We start from the raw sequence: 18779 nt of genomic DNA on the forward strand, positions 1-18779 counted from the left end.
TTCTGTGGTCTTTGATGGAGTTGGAGACAGATAGTTATGGTTATAGTTTTCCTTAGTTAGGATTAAAGATAAGTTACATATAAGACTTTAGACTCACAAAGATAGGATAGATGATAGAATATTTTCTTTAAATTTTGCTAAATGTTAATGAACTAAATATTGTTTTTTTATTTTTTTAATAACCAAGTCCATTTAAATGAAAATAAACATTTATAGACAATATTTGGTAATTTGTACGTCTGAACTAAATATTGTTAACTGTGGTTCTTATTTGATAACTGTTTTGTTACATATTATTCTCTGTTAAGGTTAAAACCCTTATTTCATTTAGACAGAAAAGAGGAAATGATGGGAGATGTCATTCTGTAAATGTTTTTTGTATCAGTTAATGAATAAAGCACTGTTGGCCAATAGGAAAGCAAGATAAGCAGGACTAGGAGACAAGGAGAGAGGAAGTAGTAGGGAGGAGATTCAAGATGGAGGACCTACAGGGTAGTACGCCAGGCTCTCTCTCTCCAATAAGATAAGACCACATGGAAATACTTAGATTAATAGAAATGGGATAATATTTTAGACAGAGCTAGCCAATAAGACACTAGTAACTGGCCAGCAGCTTTGTAACTAATACAGTGTCTCTGTGTGTTATTTGGGGATGTCACAGCAGTGGGGCCAGAGCAGTGGAAACACCTGCCGGTAACACCAGTCTATTTGGTGTTCAGTATGCTTCTTGTACTTTCATGGGCATGTCTTTCAGACTGGGAAAGTTTTCTTCAATGATTGTGTTGAATATGTTCTCTGCACCTTTGAGCTGGGCTTCCTCACCTTCCTCTATGCCTATTATTCTTAAATTTGCCCTTTTCGCAGTGTCCCAGATTTCCTGGATGTTTTGTGTTAAGGATTTGTTGCATTTAAGATTTTCTTTGGTCAATGAATCTATTTCCTCTAGTTTATCTTCAGTGCCTGAGATTCTCTCTTCAATCTCTTGTATTCTGTTGGTTATGCTTGTGTTTGTAGTTCCTGATCATTTGCCTAGAGTTTCTCTTTCCAGCATTGTCTTAGTTTGTGTTTTCTTCAAGCTTGAACTGTTTGAGTTGTTTTCTTCAACTGTTTGTTTTTTCTTGGGTTTCCTTAATTTCTTTAAGAGATTTGTTCATTTCTTGCATTTTTTTTGTGTTGTCTTTTCCTCTATTTCTTCCAATTTTTTGTTTGTTTTTTCTTCCATTTCTATAAGATATTTTCTCATATCGTCTTTGAGGGCCCCTATTATTTTTATGAAGATATTTTTTTTAAGTCTTTCTCTTCTGCTTCATCTGCTTTGGGGTGTTCAGGTCTAGTTCGTGTAGATTCCCTAGATTCTGGTGGTGTCATGCTTGTCTTTCTATTGTTAGGTGTTTTCTTGTATTGCTGTCTTCCCATTGCTTTTTCCAGTGGGTGCAGGTGGGTCTCTCTCTCTCCATGCTACTTGCCCAGTGGGCTTAGGTGGGTCAGGAGTTTGATGTCTGTAGCTCTGGGTGTTCAAGATATCTAGGAGTCTCTCCTCAGGCAGGGGCCCAGCGATGGGGGGCCGAAGATCAGGAAGGCTGGGATTCAGGGTAGTCCTCCAGCAGAGGCTGGGTGATAGCATCAAAGATCAGGCGGCATCGACTCAGGGTGGTCCTGCGTGGATAGGCCGGTCTAGTGTTCTGAGTGCAGATCCAGGAAGTTCCTTCTGGCAGAGGTCCAGAAATGGGGGTCAAAGATTAGGCAGGCGGGGGCTCGGGGTGGTCCCTTGTGGATATGCAGGTCTAGTATGTCAGAGCAGCTCCAGGAAGTTCCAGGAGGTGGCAGGATTGTTGGACCTGCCCTCTGGTCCAGTGATTAACCAGAGCAGTGGGGCAGTGGGCTAGGTAGGGCACAGGGTGGGGGGAGGACAGGCTTTGGGTGGGTGGGGTTGTGGATCAGAGCACCAGGCGCGCTCTGGATGGGGACTGGACACATGGGGAGTGAGATTGGCGGCCAACCCAGGGAGTTCCCAGGGAAAGGTGTGTCCAGGATTTGACTTGAACTGGTCCCAGACTCACCTCCAGCAGAGGCCCGGTGTCCAGCAGAGGCCCGGAAATGGGGGGGATTAGAGATCAGGCAGGTGGGGCCTCAGGGTGGTCCCTTGGGGACAAGCGGGTCCAGTGTGCTCTGAGCAGATCCAGGAATCTCCCCGGAGGCCACTTTTGTGAAGTTTTAAGTGGAAGTTCTTAGTACCCATGTTGCAGGCACCATTTTGTTACTAGCAATTTCCTACCAGCCTTGTCCCACAGCTGCATTAGCCCTAAATAACACACTGAGACACTATTAATTATGAAACTGTTGGCCGGTTACTAGCATTTCTTATTGAATAGCTCTGTCTAAATTATTAACCCATAATGACTAATATATGTATTTCTACATGGTCTCATCTTATGGAGAACACCAGACTCATAAGTCCTCTACTCCTGAAATCACATCAAGACCCCATCCTACATTTCCCAGAATCCTCGACCTCTCCTAGTTCACCTATCTTGCCTCCCTATTGGCTAACAGTGCTTTATTCATTAACCAACAAGAGAAACATATTTACAGAATGACATCTCCTATCAGTACACCAAAAAGAGTGATGCTTGCTGTATGTACGTAGTACTTAACCACATATTTTATATGATTATATGTGTGATTTATCATGTGAATATGTAAATAAAAAATTTAAAGATGGTTTTGTTTTAAAGAGGAAGCAGAATATAGAGCTTGAATTCTGTCTCACAAGAGGCTAAAATTCTCATCCTGTCTTCTGGAGGGAAGTAAGAAATGGTGGACATACCATTAAATCAGTGAAGGCTGTAACAGAGGTGCCTGAATTGCCAGAACAAGACTACCAGGGTGCGCAGGTCTGTCTCTGAGCTTGGCTGCATCCCACTTACAGGAGAAAGCAAAGTGAAATGTTTTTAGAAGACAGGAAAAACTATCAAAGAGGTTCTCTGTGATGAGCAAGAAGGAGCCTAAGCTAGGACCTACGGCAAGAGCAGTCAGGTGCGAAGCCTCTAGAGTGAGGCATCCTGGGAACACTGTCTGTGACCTTGTGGGTGAACCCGTCCTTTCAGGATCTGGCCCCCTTAAATGTGAGCCAGAGGTGAATAATCCTGAGCTCTTGTGATTCATACAGGAAGAACTCAATACTATGATTAAAATCGCATTCTAAACCTGAGAGCTGCACATTATTATCCATGGGAGTTTCTTCCTATGGAGCCGCACCACAAGAATGGTTGCAACAGGAGAACTGCAAAATTTAGGTGACCCTCTGTCTCTCCATCATCAAAGATATGTATGGCGAGACTTCACTGTAGTGAGATATTCACTTTGTCCTAACCTGTGGCACTGACCACGCCCATTAGGGGTGGGGACAGGGGCTGACCTTACTTGGGGGAACTAGGTCTGAGGAAGGTGCCCCAGGAAGTTCTTTTGCTTACTGCATGGGGACAGAAGAGCATCTGGAAGCATCCTTGGTGTTTATCTGCTGGTGTTTATCTGTCTCTGTTGTAAGTTATTTTTCCCTGAATAAACATCTATTCGACCTATTTGTTTCTCCTGATCCTTATTAAACCACAATACTTCACTTCTTGTGACAATTTTCATTATCAACTAGATAGGATTTGGAATCACCTAGGAGACACACCTATGGGTGCATCTGCAAGTGTGTTTCCAGAGGGAAGAGGAGGGAAGACATACCCTAAATGTGGGGGTACCATCCCATAGGCTGGGGTTCAAGACTGGGTGGAAAGGACAGAGAAGAAAGCAAGCTATTGGGTCAGTATCCATCTTTACCTGCTTCCTGGCTGCATATACAATGTGACCAGCTTCTCACTCCTGCCACCATACCTTTCCTTCCAGAATGGACTATATCTTGGAATTGTGACCAAAACAAACTCTTCTGTTGTAGAATATTATTTTAAGATGTGTTACATTTGTTTACCCTGTGAAACATTTGTTTTAATGATGCAAAGATGTGTTGCATTCTTTTATGTTGCAATTGTTTCACTCTGAAATTGTGATTCTTTGCCTGTCTAAAAGAGCTGTTGGTGTAATAAAGAGCAGAACAGCTAACAGTGAGGCAGGAGAAAGGACAGGCGGGGCTGTCAGGCAGAGAGAATGAATAGAAGGAGAAATCCAGGAGAAGAAGAAGGAGCAAGATAGAAAAAGGAGAGGAGGACATCAGGGGCCAGCCACCTAGCTACTCAGAAAGGTATACAGAAACAGGAAAAGATAAAGACCAGAGCAAATGATAGATGGCATAATTTAAGATAAGAAAAGCTGGCTAGAAACAAACCAAGCCAAGGCCAGGTATTTGTAAGTAAGAATAAGCCTCCATGTCAGGATTTGGGACCTGGGTGTCAGCACCCCGCAAGAGTCAAAGAGCAACAATACACTAATAACAACACTGAGTTGATTATCCCACTAGCTCTCCCAAATCCTCACCATCAGGGTGAGCTCCCCAGCACTGCTCCAGCTAGTCCACACAATACAGCAGCCAGTGGAGGGTGGGGCCAGATTTCCCTCTCTCATACCCTCACTGCTGGCTCGTCTTCACCCATACCACCTCATGGCAGATGAGAGGTGGGACCAGCTCACCTGCTCTCACACCCTGGTGGGGGTGCAGCTCACCCACCAAAAGGATCAGCTCTATTGTGCTGTGTCTAGTGAGGCAGGAGCAGCTGCTCCACTCTCATGACCCCAGGGCCAGCTCTCCTGCCTGCTGCAGGTGGTGAGGCATGAGGGGTGAGGGGTGGGGGGAGGAGCATCTCTTCCTCACTTGCGATCTCATTTTAATGGTGAACAATTAGAATTTTTATCTCATTCTAGCAAGTTAGATTTTCTAGATGCATTTTGGCAGGCATATTCACATACAGACCAAGTCATTGCAAAGAAAAAGATTAAGTCCAGCAAAGGTCAGCTCATCTTCAGAGTCACGTGGAAAACTAAAATGTAGGGTTCACCTACCACCTCTATCTAGGATGAGGATGGGAGCTGGGAAAGTCCTCACTCCTCAGGAGATTCTGCTGCTGACCCAGGCTCTGTTTGTTGAGACTGCTCTCCCTCCTTGTATGGCCAGTAGGTGGCTCCAGCTGGGGTCCCTCTTTCTGCTCCCACCCTACAAAGGTCTGGGGTAGGAGAATGTGAAGGCCAGCAGCTGTGAGCTGCTTCAGTTTCGGTCTTGTCAAAAATGGGTGAGGGCTCACAGCTCTAGGCCTGCATACTTTCCACTCTTGTCCTAGACAAAGCTATGAACCCTTAACATCTGGTAGCAGGCAGGTCATGTGACCTTGAATTCCAGCTGTGTTACATTAGGGGTGAGTGTTAACTCCCACCTTCTAGGTGTGTGAGAATTAAATGAGAAAATGTGCATCAAGGACAGATCACAGCATCCCTGGTTTGTCTGTTCCTGAGATAGAGTCTCACTGTGGAGTCCAGGTTGGCCTGGCACTCAATTATGCACTCCAGGGAACACATGGTGATCAAGAGCTAGGATTCAATCTTTAGGAGAGAGATGGGGGGGGGGATGAGAAAGGGAGGGAGGGAGAAGGAGGGAGGGAGGAAGAGAGAGAGAGATAGAGAGAGATAGAGAGACATAGAGAGAGAGAGAGAGAGAGAGAGAGAGAGAGAGAGAGAGAGAGAGAGAGAGAGCACAATCAGCAAACCGCTGCTGGAACAGAGTGAAGCTTCTCTGAAAAGCCTCAGGGAAGCAATAGAAAACCCATCTTCAGTCCCTCCTGGGCCCCTCCAAAGCTTTTGCCAGTGTAATTGTGTTAGGCTTGTTTTCAGGTGATGATGTAGAGTGCTTAACTTTAGCTGAGCCCTTTTTTCTTAGTTGTTTTGTCAATATATTTTCCAGTTGCAGACGTTGTTTATTTGACAACAAAGTCTATCTCTGTTTGACACTGGGGCATAGGTTAAATGGGTGCCCCAAGCTGATTTTCAGCTATTCTGCCTTTTGTTTAGTTAATTTATTAAGACCCTTGTTCTTTGGAGTGCGGACAGCATCTCCTTCAGCAGGTGATTTTGCTTCTTCGAGCTCATTTGCCATTACTGCATCTCCATATAGTCAGCCCTACTGATGTGGGGCTGTGCTCCCAGCACAGCAACCTCTGTGTGTGAGCAATACAGGACACATGCAGCTTTCCCCTGGGGGAGCTCACACTGGGAAAACTTAATGGACACTCCAGTTGGTGGACAGCATAGCAGGTTATGGATGAGGATGTCTGTTTGAAAGCCCAGAACAATCCCAGGCTAGAGTGTAGAGCTGGCTGTGAGAGCAGCAGGAGATGAAATCAGAAAAATAGGCAGTGACTAGATCCTGAAAGGTCTGAGGCCTGCTGTTTAAGAGTTGAGTTTTTGTCCTCAGGTTGATAGAAATCTGACTGCATTTCTTAAATAAGATTTTTACTTAAGAGTATGCGTTTGTGTGCTTATATGGTGTGTGTGTGTGTGTGTGTGTGTGTGTGTGTGTGTGTGTATGTGTGTGCGTGCAGGTTTTAGAGGAGGCTAGAAGGCATACCAGATTCCCTGGAGCTGGAGTTACAGGCAGTTTTGGGCCACCCTACATGGGTGCTGGGAAGCAAACTTGGTTCTCTGGGAGAATGGCGAACACTTTGGACCACTGAGCCAGCTCTCCTGTCCTGGAAGATTTTCTAAGCAGGAGAGTGATAGGGCCAGATTGCTTTCTATGAGGTTACTCTATGTTAGCACAGTGCTTCTAGAACTTTATTTAGCATATGGGGTTGGGGATGTAGCTCTGGCCCAAATGACATGGGACACAAGGTCCTCCCCATAAAGATGATGGAGGAGGCAGGAACCATGTGGAGAGGGTATCATGCTAGATTCAGTGTAGGCATTATTGGGTATCCAAGAAAGCTGAACTATAATACAAAGGGTGCTTTGAGGGAAAAGGAGCTGACGTGTATGTGCCCTGCCAGCACAGGCAACTTCATGCGTCTGACATAAGATGATGCTGTGAGCCTGTCTTATGATTTCAGGAGTGTCTGTAAAGCACTTAAAATCTACAAGAAGAAAGAAGCTTTTATGCAGAGCTTAAGGTGTTTTGTTTCTTTCTCTGAGATGCAAAACACAATGCAGCATGCCATTCATTCTGAGACTTCACTTGTTCCCTGAGTGACAGCCATTTGCTGTCTCCTCACTCTCCTTCCCCTGCCCATCGTGGACATTTATGTGATGAAGTTTCAAATGTGTGTATAGTTCAGTGCTCAAGAAGCTGAGGCAGAAAAATCTTGAGTTCAAGTTTGAGTCTGTCTCAAAACCAAACTAAGGAGCTGGGGATGTAGCTGTGTTGGTGGAATGCTCGCCTGCCGTGTATAAAGCCCTGGGCTCCATATCTAGCATGGCATAAACAAACCAGGCATAGTGGTACAATACAGCACTCGGGAGAAGGAGGCAGGAGGGTCAGAGGTTCAAGATCATCTTTGACTACATAAAAGCCTGTCTTAAAACAACAACTAAACTTCCAAACTAAAGCAAAACAATATGTGAAATGTTTTACTAAAGAAAGGACAGTACTCACCTTGGTCTCTGTTCATGGTTTCATCAGGCAGTATGGTGACAATTTCATAGCCATTGCTCCGTGGCATGCTTTGGGTGATTTTATTACCATTATGGTCCTTCAGCTTTTGCATATCAAGTCTTGCTTTACTGTGAAGGATCTTCATCAACTCCATTTGGGCCTGAAACGATAAACTAGAAGTGGCTAATGATCTCCTAAACTGTCTTCCCCCAGAACAGATTCAGTAACACCAAAAGTGTGGACAGTTCACAGACCTGGACACCTTTGAACACTCTGGAATGGCTTTGTTCCCATCCCATTCTGTGGCAACTTTTTTCTCAGGCTTGTTAGGAGAAAGATGGTCATGTTCACTGGTTCGTAGAGAGGTGGATCAATGAAATGAGGATTCCTGTCAGCCTTTGTCTGTAGGTGAGTTTTTGGAATTGCAGAGGATAGAACTACAGGCTGGCTCTTTAGAGAGTGGAGTTTAGAGTTGCAGACCTTTGTTGAGAAAGTGTTCCAGTGTGTGCTTCAGAATTCATAGGTTGGAAAACTCCCCCCTCCCCAATTCTTATGCTACTTTGTAGGTGGGCCTTTAAGAGATGTTTAGGTGGTGAGGGCTTCACCCAAAGGACAGAGTAAAACTGGAAGAGGCCAGTTCACCCTGGGAAGTTACAAAGCTTGCCTTGGCTTGCTCTTGCTCCTGACCCCTCACTCTCATAAACATCGTCACTTACCATGTTCTCTGTTTTGTTGTGCCACCTTTTATCAACTACTAGTATCTCAGTCTCAGACTTCCTTTCCTCCAGAACAATGAGCAATATAATCATCTGTGTGGTTTTAAAGAAAATGGCCTCCAAGGGGAGTAGCACTATTAGGAGGTGTGGCTTTGTTGGAGTGGGTGGTCTTGTTAGAGGAAGTACATCACTGTGGAGTTGTGCTTTGAGGTCTCATACATGCTGAAGATACTGCCTGTTGCCTTCAAGTAAAGATGTAGGACACTGGGCTACTTCTCAAGCACCATGTCTGCCTGCATGCTGCCATGTCCCACCATGATGATAATGGACTGACCTTTGAACTGTAAGCAGCACCCAATTAAATGTTTTCCTGTACAAGAATTTCTGTGATCATGGTGTCTCTTCACAGCAATAGAAACCCTAAGTAGACCATCATTTTTATTAATCCCCATGTCTCTGGAATTCTCTTATAGAAGCAGAAATGAATCAAGACAAAGTCCTTGCGTGTCCCTTCTTTTTGAAACAGGGTTTCACTCCATAGCATGGCTGTCCTGAAACTTTCTGTGTAACCCAGACTGTCCTAGACCTTGTAGTAGTCCTTCCCTATAGCCTCTCAATCATGGGGGAGAGGCATGCCCAGCACAAGGTGCTTCTCCCTAGGAAATTCTATGGCATGGATTATAGGGAGAGGCCTGTGGATCAGAATAAAGGCTGGCTTCCTTCCCTCTCTTACTATACTAGGAAATTAATATTATTTGCCTTATTTTCTGGCTATAGTCAGAAGGTCAAAGAGCAGCTTTTTAAAAGAGACATAAGCTAGTCTTTTGTACACCTTTAATCCCAACATTCAAGAGGCAGGGGGCATCTTAGCCCACACAGTGAGTTCCAGACCAGCCAGGGCTATGTAATAAGACCTTTTCTTAAAAAACAAAACAAAGAAACAAATAAAAAGGAACACGGGACCAGTGAGATGACTCAATGATTAAGGGAGCTTGCTGCCAAGCCTGACAATCTGAGTTGGATAACCAGAACCCATAAGATGGAAGAAAAAAGCCTACTACCAAAAATTAGCCTCTGACCTCCAGACATGTACCACGGCACATGTGTGTGCTCTCTGTTCCTACAAAATAAAGAAATAAATGAAAAAGAAGAAGGAGGAGGAGAAGGAGGAGAAGGAGAAGAAGAAACATATGCTTGAAGCATAGATCTAATCTTGCAGAGAAGTGAAAAACAAAACAGAGCAAAACAAAAAACACAAGCCTCATCAAGGCTGGGAGCAAAAGGTCATCTTCCTGTTTTTCCGGGCTCAGGCAGTAGCAGCTTCAGCTCCGCTGCTGAGAACAGACTGGACTTGGCAGGACAGTGATGATGCTCTCCTTCCAAATTTGGTAATCATAACCCTCCTCTCTTTACCTCCTGTCTTTTATGGTTCATCTCCAGCATTTGCATCTTATGTAAATACTGTCTCTTCCCAGAAGTGTACACTGAGAGCTGCATTGTCTTCTCAAGTTCCTGCTATGAAAGACGACATGTTTATTAGTATGGGATAATTGTTACTGACTCCTGCAATTCACTGCTTTCAACCCTTCTTGGAACAGATCTTAATCCATCGTAATCCGTAACCGGTCTCCTGTCATGATAAAGGTACTGTGCTGTTGTGTCCCCGACAAGTCCTTTGTGTAGCTGTCAGAGAACAAAGTGGCAATCTGCTGTGTGTCTAATAGTGTTTTAAAGGTTCTTGCAGGGGTTTGCAAGCCTTGAATGCAAGGGTTTTGACAATTTCATTTTGATAATCTCACACTGACGACATACCATTTCCCCTGCCAACAGATGCTTCTAGTATCCCTCTAGGTAAGTGTCTTGGTTTGATGAGGCCTTTTTTTCTCTCCCTGTGTCTTCTACTGTTGACTGGCTGGCTGTGAAATGAGAGGAGATTCCCCCTGGGGGGGCTCAGTGGGACCTATTTCTCTACAGCATATGTTCATTTTCAAATGCAAACCCGAGAAAGCATGGCAGTTGAGGGAGAATTTGAAGTGACTACTTGTAAATCTGGTGGTCTCCTCTTAGTTTGTAATGAAATTCAGTGGCACAGTAAAGGTGGCTATGGAGGGCAAGCAGAGGTGATATAATTTTATTTGTCACTTGCTGTTGTCCAGAGGTTAAGGAGAGAGCTGATGATAGATAGCCCTTTCTGCTGCCCCCTTAACAATGTGTCGGATGGTGTAGAAATTTAGGGAGAGGCTGTCTCCACTGTCAGCACCTTAAGCATGCATTTGAGGACTTGTAGCGTTCAGATGTCCCTTACGCAGCCACACAGCAGTGTCTGGCTGGCTCCAGTGAGGACAGGCTATGAACGTGACCACTACTGACAGTGTTCATTTTTACTCAGCAGGACAAAGCTAACAGAAGACCTTCCCTGGGATTATATTTTGATGGAGGCTGTGGCACAGAATCCAGAACAGCTTCTAGATAAGCTCTTCCCTGGAGACAGAGTGGAGGGAGTTGAAAACTCAGGAGTGAAGGGAAGAGCCATTGGCTTTCCCCCACTGCAGATTTTAAAACTTCTAGAATCATCTGTTTCCATGTAAAATTCTCTTTCATGTGCATAGCTCTGTTTGTTCCACAAAGCAAACAGAGCCTGGCCTCATCCAAGAGTGAAGTGCACTTGCCAGTTGGAGGCAGGCTTGGACAAGCACTGAAGCTTCAAACACCCTACCTGCCAAGGACTGAACTGTCTGCTTTGGCTTTGAACTCCTGTGTGAAGGGGAAACATGAAAAGAGCGATTCCCCCAGGCTCCCCCACTTCCCCCAGTCAGCCACTGCCACAGCTCACCTTTGCTTTGTGTTTTGTTCTGGCTTCTTGCTGGCTCAGGAGTCGCTCAGAGGTAATTACTTGTGGCAGATCAATGGGTTCAAGCTTCTAGAAGTCCAATATTTAGAGTATTCAGCATCCCTCATGCCATGAGGCGACGAAACACACAAGCAGAGACATTAAACTACGTGAGAACTCTGTGCAAGCAGAACTTCTTCCTGGGCCGTGTGCAGAGAAGGTGACTCCCACAGTAGTGCAGCTGTTATCTGTGAGAAAGGCTTTTTGACCTCTGGGGTTCTTTATTGTTCTATCTTACCATTTCCAGTGAGTTATCAATAAAAATCTTGGTCAGAGAATTGATGCACTGAGGGACCATGTTCAAAGTTACCAAATAGCTGGGGTCTTAGACTAGAGGAGATGAAAGAGACACCAGAGACATACCTGATCTTCCCTTGACCACCCAGCTGAGCAGTCTCAGTGCTTAGGAAGTAACACATCTCTGGAGAAGCTCCCTCAGTAATCATGGGTGACAAGACACACTTAAAAGGAAATTGCTAACAGATGATAGGGTTATCTCTTTCTAGCTAGGGCTAGGCCTTATGGGAGACATTTTTTTTTTTTTATTTGAGCTTGAAAGGTTCACTAAAACTGAGTGGAAATATACCCATGGCTTAGTCTAACTTGTCTCTCTCTCAGTTGTATGTGTGGCTACTTCCATCCATATGTGTACATGCAGAGACTAAGGGTTGATGCCAGGTGTGCCAGTAGCCTTCAACCAAATATATATATATATATATATATATATATATATATATATATATATATATATATTTATGACAGGATCTCTCACTGAACTTGTAATTAATGGTTTCTATTTTCTACTATATGGCTGGCCAGTGAGCCCCTGGGAACCATCTGTATTTGCATATAACTCTTCCCATCCCAATCCTTACTGACTGTCATAACGGAATGCTTCCAGACCTGGAGTTTTAGCTTTTTTTGTGGGTGTTGTGTATCCAAAGTCTGGTGCTCATCCCCACACAGCAAGCACTTCCTGGCCTACGCCTAGCCTTCCTTCACCTCAGAAGACGTTGGGTTCTACAAGTTGAGCATAGGAGGTATAGTTGGTCCCCTCAAATTGACATGCAGTGTTGTGTATGTGTGTGTGTGTGTGTGTGTGTGTGTGTGTGTGTGTGTGTGTGTGTGTATGTGTGTGTGTGTTTAGGTCTGCAGAGAGACAGCTGAGTTCTTCACATCTAGGCAGACTATGTTTGAGGTAAGAACTGGCTCTCTATCCTAGTCTCACCAAAGAAGCTTTCTCAGACTCCTCAGTAGTAATCAATGGTGACTATGAGATCATTCCCATGAGGTCTGGCCTTACAACTAAATCCAGCAGAGAAGCAATGGGAGGTGACTAAGTACTAGGATAAGCTTGTTTGTTCCTTTTGCTCTCAGTTTTTCAGGGCGTGAAGATGCTGGCTTAGAAGGTAGCAGTTGCTTGTGCCAAGATGCTGGAGGGAGAGCCCAAGAAGAGGGAGCCCTCCTGACATGTTGGGAAGAAGAATCTATTACAGCTGGGAATGCAGTTTGGGTGAAGGAAAAAATGGAAGCTCTGTGTCTCTTCTGCATGGTGGGTCTCCAGTATTTGTGTATGTATGAATCTTTATGGCCATGTAGCCATTATTCCACACTATGTCCATGAGTAAGTGTACACGTTATTCTCAGGTAAACCCTGTGTATAATTTGTGAAGGTCCTTGTTTCAGAAAGGCCAATGGCTTGTCCAAGTTTGCCCAACTGGAAAGTGGCATCTCTAGGATTCATCTCCGATGTATACCTTGTCCCAAGACAGGTTCTTCACTTTATTGTTTGTCCTGCAGATGCTTGATCCTAAGAATGCCCCTGCACTGTGAAACTAAAGTCTTGCAGCACTTGGCTGAATCTACGAGTCCCCAGGTTTGGGGTATGTCTTGGGAGTAGTTTTCAAAACTCCCCCAGGGACACTGATGATTCCTTTGAAATTTTTCTGTTTGGGGACTGCATTGGTTACATGTTGTGACAGATGAACAACAACGACAACAACAACAACAAAAATGCATAGGGTCTAGACTGTAGAGGATTTTTTTGTGTGCAGCATGAGCACTGAGTCTGAAGAAGCCAAGATACTTGAGTCATTTAAAAAATAATCTTTGGAGCAGCTTTTTTATTTGATAGTATGAATGTCTAAGTCACAAGGGGCTCCTTTCCTTTACTCTCAGCCTTCGTGTTTCTGATAAAGGTTAAATGATAGACACTGTTAAGAACTTTCGGAAAAAAGAACACAACCACGCAGTCTCTTTACAAAGCCACTAGATGGCAGCAAGCGACACTGCAGGCAGCTTTCCACCAGCATAGCATTTAGCCTGAGAAGCTGTGCAGAAAAATGGTTGGGAAAATTGGCTTCATTTAAATATGCCAGTCAAGTGACATTACTTCAGACTCCCGGGTTCACATGCACATCCCTTGTCCTACAGGGGAAGGAAGATTCCTCGCTTCATCCCTTGCAAAGGAAACACGCTGGAAGGCATTGCTTAGAGAACTGGCAGGGTGGAACCTTTTCATTTTTAATATTCAGAAATATCTTATTTGTCTTAAGATTTCTGAATTACTTGGCTGTTCAACACATGATCAATATCATCAGTTGGACTATGTGCTAGGGCTTTGGGAATGGAGAATAAACCATCCATGCACCACACGTCTCTACACTTGCTGACAAACACTAACCTAAGAGGGGCTATTTTTGTGTATTGGTAAGAAAAGGAAGGTGGGTCAGAGCAACCCAAAGAAAATGTAGCATTTGTGGGGCACAGAGACTTACGGATGTGTCTTTTAAAACTCTGGGAAGTGGAGAATGTGTTCTATGACACCTTTAAGTAGGTGATCGTCAAGACAACTTATGGCCCAGAAAGAATTTCTGATCAAGTCCTTGCTATGCAGTTATATTTCAATGACATTCTTTGTCTGCAAAGGACAAAAACATAAAGCCAACGTGGCATGATTTGGCTTCGGTACAAGGCAAACATTTCCCTAGATCAGAAAACAAAAGAGAAACACAAATATTTGTGGGCAGCTGATCTGTAACACTTAGGGCAGGTGAATCTTGTGAGTTATTTATATTGAACAAAGGGGATTAGGAAATGCGCCATAGGAGATCCAGGCTCACAACTTGAAATTGGGGACAAGTTATCCACCATGGTGCTTATGAGAGAACTGGAGGGCTGGGTGGAACTGAGTAATAAAGCATGTTCTTTTAGCATGTATGAGGCTTTGGGTTCAATTCCCAGCACTGAAAACATGAAAACATGGGGAGATAGCTCAGTGGATAAAATGCTTACCGCACAAGTGGGAGACCTAATACTTGGGAGTTGGAAATTGGATTCTCAGGACAAACTGTCCGAACATGAATTGGTGAACTCCTGATTCAAAGAAAAACTCCTTTTCAAAAAATAAAGTGGAGGGTGATTAAAGAAGAAACCCAACATCAATCTGTAGCCAACACACATGCACACGCACGCATGCACGCACGCACGCACGCACGCACGCACGCGAGCGCTTCACACTGTAGGCTGGAAGATTCATTTCATAAGACAGAAAAAGGTTGAATGTGAAGAAGATAAGACTTCATAGCATTAAATTCAAAAGCTTTGTGTTAACTGGATAATTTCCAAGAAACAGTCAGCAAGAATTAAGATACCCAGAACTATGAAGAAATTAATCTAGTAGGAAAAATTATCACTTCCCTTAAAAAGTCCAAGAGTCTAAAAATAGTACTGAGGGTATGTTTTACTAAACATTAGGAGTATAGAGAATTCCTGTGTTACAGTAAATGTTTTTGAAAAAAGGGATGAGAAATTTCTTCATTTTACAAGACTAATTCAATTTTGCTGGCAAAGCTGGTGTACAAGTGCATTAGAAAAGTGTAGATCCATCTCACTCATTAAAGTAGATGCACAAAGCCTTAGGAAATCCAGCTCAGCAATGTATGTGCTTAGAGACTTATGACCAGGTCAGGGTTATGCCAGAAAAGCAAGCTTGGTTCAGCATTATAAAATCTATACCATTTCAACTAGGGAAAGAACACCCATGGGGATGTTTATTTTTTTGTGGGTGGACATATCTCTGTGTGTGGGTGTATGTGATTGTTTTAATAGATGAGGACAAAAATCAATAAAATGTAGCACTCAGCAGCAAGAAAGTCTTAGCATGAAGGAAATGCCTAAAATTGAATGCCACAGTGACAGGTATCATCCAATGGTCACTTCTTTGCCTGTACCCATGTAGCAGCTTCCTTGCCTCTGACTTCCTATTGGGTGTAGCCAATAAGAAGGGGACGATGATGAGGTCAGATATTTGGGTTTCTGACTCTTCACAAAGTGATATGGGGTGACTGTGTTCCTCAACAGAGGGTCACTCTTATTCACAATACAGCTTTATCTATCTGGTCTTTTCCTTTCAGCCTTGGTCTGGAGCTGGTTATCCATCAGCCACCTATAACAGTGACTGCAGTAGCTTTGGCTGTTTCTCTTAACAAAAATTCTATGCATGGATAGTTACAAAGAAAACTTTTCTGTATTGCTATGGTTTCAGTGTACTGCCTGTTTCCTTTGGGGACTTTGCCAGCACTTACAAAACCCTATTGCATATATTATATATACTGAGTACCCCTTACTTGAGATTCTTGGGACCAGCAGTGTTTCAAATTTTGGGTTTTATTTTGTATTTCCAAATATTCCTACATATATAACGAGATGTCTTGGGAATGGTACCCAAGTTCAACACAGTTTGTTTGAAATGTGTGCTAGGTGCACTAACGGAAGGTGATTTTACACAGTGTTTCTGCTGTTTGGGCAGCAAACCAGCACATGAGATCAGGTGTAGAATTTTTGTCTTTCTGGGGTAATGTCACTGTTCAGATAAAAGTAGATTTCGGAGTGCTTTGGATTTCACATGTTAAAATTAGGGCTTCTCAATAGCTTTAATGGGAAATATTGTGCAAGGGGAAGAGGATAGAGGGGGCTTAAGGGAATCAGGACTGCTGGTAAGGGCTTGCAGTGGTTAATAGGTTCACGGTGAATCTTATAGAGATGCTAAAATTTGCACAGATCTCTGGAACTCAGAATTATTCAGCTAGATTACCTGGGCCAATATTCTGTGTGTGTGTGGTAGTGATGGGGGATAGGGGTTAGCTGGAGGGCATTCCTATTAGGTTGTATGGTTGGAGGAGAAGGTGGGTAGGCTGGAGGGGGCGCTGCTGATCAACTCTTCTACATAGAGGGAGTGGCTGAAGGGGTGGGCTATTGATTAAGAGCTCTAGGTAGAGAGGCTCAGTTCTTGCCTCCAGGAAGAGGTGCTCTCTGCTTGAGGACTAGAGATGTTCAGGAAGTGAAGAGCGCCAAATACGCAATTCAAATTATTTAGGATGCAATTAGGTTTGGTTTAATAATTAAAAATAATTTTAGAATTTTCTTTGGCAGAGATCAGGCTATTAATTAGCATGTCATGGGAACCCAGCATTTATTATTCTCTCAAAAACCCATTTGTGGTAGAAAATGTGCTGAGCCTCATTTGTGAGGATAATTATAGATGGTATCTTTGCGAGTGTCTGCCAAGTTCCCAGTGACTTCCCTTTTCTCTGGGAGCTGACTACAGAACCTACAGGGTGACTCCTCTGCCCACATCTCTACAGCACAAGCGTGTCTTCCGCTCACTAGAGCTAGAGTCATTAGCAAAGCTGAGCCAATAGGCTCTTTCCTCCACAGGAATTTGGAATCCCAGCCATCCAGAGTCAGGCCACTCTCTGTCCATTTGATTGGATACATAAGATTCAAGTTTAGGATGGCCCTGAGGAACAGAGAAAGCTGATTTTGGGGGGGGGAAATGAAAGCGGGTGTACAGAGGAGACTCAGGTCATCTACAGAGTTCTGCCTTCTAGAACTTTGCTCATTCTAGTGTATGCCAGTTCTTAGGTTCAACAAAGCATCCCCATGTATCCTTGTAATTTAGCACACTGTTATCTGTACACTTGTTGTGCTTCCCCTGCATCAGGGATGAACCTTCTTCCATGCATTCACTCCTAGACTTTGTGCAGTACATGTCAGTGGCTGAAGACTTAAGATTGGGCAAGGCTGAGTCTTTGCAATCAGATAATGTGTCTTGATTATTCTTAAGGTGCTTTGCTGGTGTATGAGGGTATAGTGCCAGATTCTGAAATATCCAGGTCGTCTTTTTGAACTCAGGTAAATAAAACCCAACCTTAATTTACTTAAGATTAACAAAATTAAAATTATTCTGAGGACTAGAGAGAACAATATGAATATATTTCTCTAGTTATAGGGATTTCTTCTGTTTGAGCTAGCCAGAGGCAGGGCTTCACAGGGACATATATTAAATACTCCTTTGAAGGAACACATTTAGTTTAAGAATGAAGCCAACTTTAGGGCTGTTTGGCAAAAAGATATTACTCACAATTTTATATTAGACATTGACTTAGTACATTTACCCTTCACTTTTCTTGAGCTAAATACTATTTTTGCATTTTCTAATATTTTTTGGGAGAAATAAATGCTGTGTTGGAACTATAGGTAATAATAATTTTAAGTAGTGCTTTTGAGCTTCCAAAGAAGACAAGTAAGTAAGACCAGGTGGAAACAGAAACAGTCTTCAAGAAAGAGGTCCATTAGTCACAGAACTACTCTGGGCATCTAGGTGAATTGTAGAGCAGGTAGGGTGTGGCTGGTTCCTTTTCTCTCTCACAGAGAGCCAGCCCTATGCCTTCTGTTATCTGATTCTCATTTCTAAGAATCCATTCTGATCTCGTTCTCTTTCTAGAATGAGGTGTCTTATTAGAATTTATATTATGCATAAAAATTCTTGCTCTGATGTCCCTAATCTCCCCTGTTGCCTCTCTTTTAGACAGGGTCTCATGATGTAGGCCTGGTTGTCCTTGAACTCACAGAGATCTGCTTTTATCTGTCTCCTGGGTGCTAGGATTAAAGACATGTGCCACTATATCTAGGCCCTGTCTCCCCAACTTCAACCACTACTTGTAGCATCTAGGATGATTAAAGAACCGGGTGAAGGGGAGGTAGAGATAACTTCCACTGAGGGTTGGAAGTATCAGAGCCCTGGCTAACAACTTCAGTGTGTCTTTTGGCAAGTTTCTTCACTCTCTGAACCATGTATAGAAAACAAAGAAGACAGTTTCTTTCTTATATTGGGCTAAAGGGCTACACTCAACTAAGTGCTGGATTTGGGTCCTTTAAATCTATAGCTGAGTCCTTGTTAGCATACTTTTTTTTTTGAGCTTTGAGCCTCAAAAGTGACATCACTGCTAAAGGAAATTCTAACACTGTGGTCTTTGGAACTGTCAACATTCTTTCTAACAGCATTTTCATTAACAAGGTATTTAAGGTTCTTTCGTGACTGTAGATGGAAATAGATATTAGCATTAAAACAAAAACATTTCTTAAGAAGACTTAAATTAATCTTACTTGAATTCTTCGGGGTGGATGCCTTTTGATAATGCTTGATTCTTCATGTTTCAGTGGAATGTCAAGATGTATGGGCCTGGACACTTGAAGGATGAGGGGGGGCAATAATAAATCATTAAAATCAATTTATTGTCAATTTAGGCATCCA

At 43.3% G+C, this 18779-nt stretch overlaps 1 protein-coding gene across 1 annotated transcript in view; it reads right to left on the reverse strand.

Moving 5' to 3' along the window:
- Ccdc198 (coiled-coil domain containing 198) overlaps window positions 1-18779 on the reverse strand; it is a 34635-nt gene that overhangs the window by 12822 nt on the left and 3034 nt on the right. The window contains exons 2-5 of the mRNA XM_051177113.1: window positions 18632-18714; window positions 11126-11212; window positions 9706-9807; window positions 7577-7736 (exon numbers count right to left, since the gene is read on the reverse strand). Of these exons, the coding sequence (XP_051033070.1) occupies window positions 7577-7736; window positions 9706-9807; window positions 11126-11212; window positions 18632-18714 (432 nt within the window). The remainder of the gene's footprint in view (window positions 1-7576; window positions 7737-9705; window positions 9808-11125; window positions 11213-18631; window positions 18715-18779) is intronic.

The sequence above is a fragment of the Phodopus roborovskii genome, unplaced genomic scaffold (genome assembly GCF_943737965.1).
Source record: "Phodopus roborovskii unplaced genomic scaffold, PHOROB, whole genome shotgun sequence".
Lineage (NCBI taxonomy): Eukaryota > Metazoa > Chordata > Mammalia > Rodentia > Cricetidae > Phodopus > Phodopus roborovskii.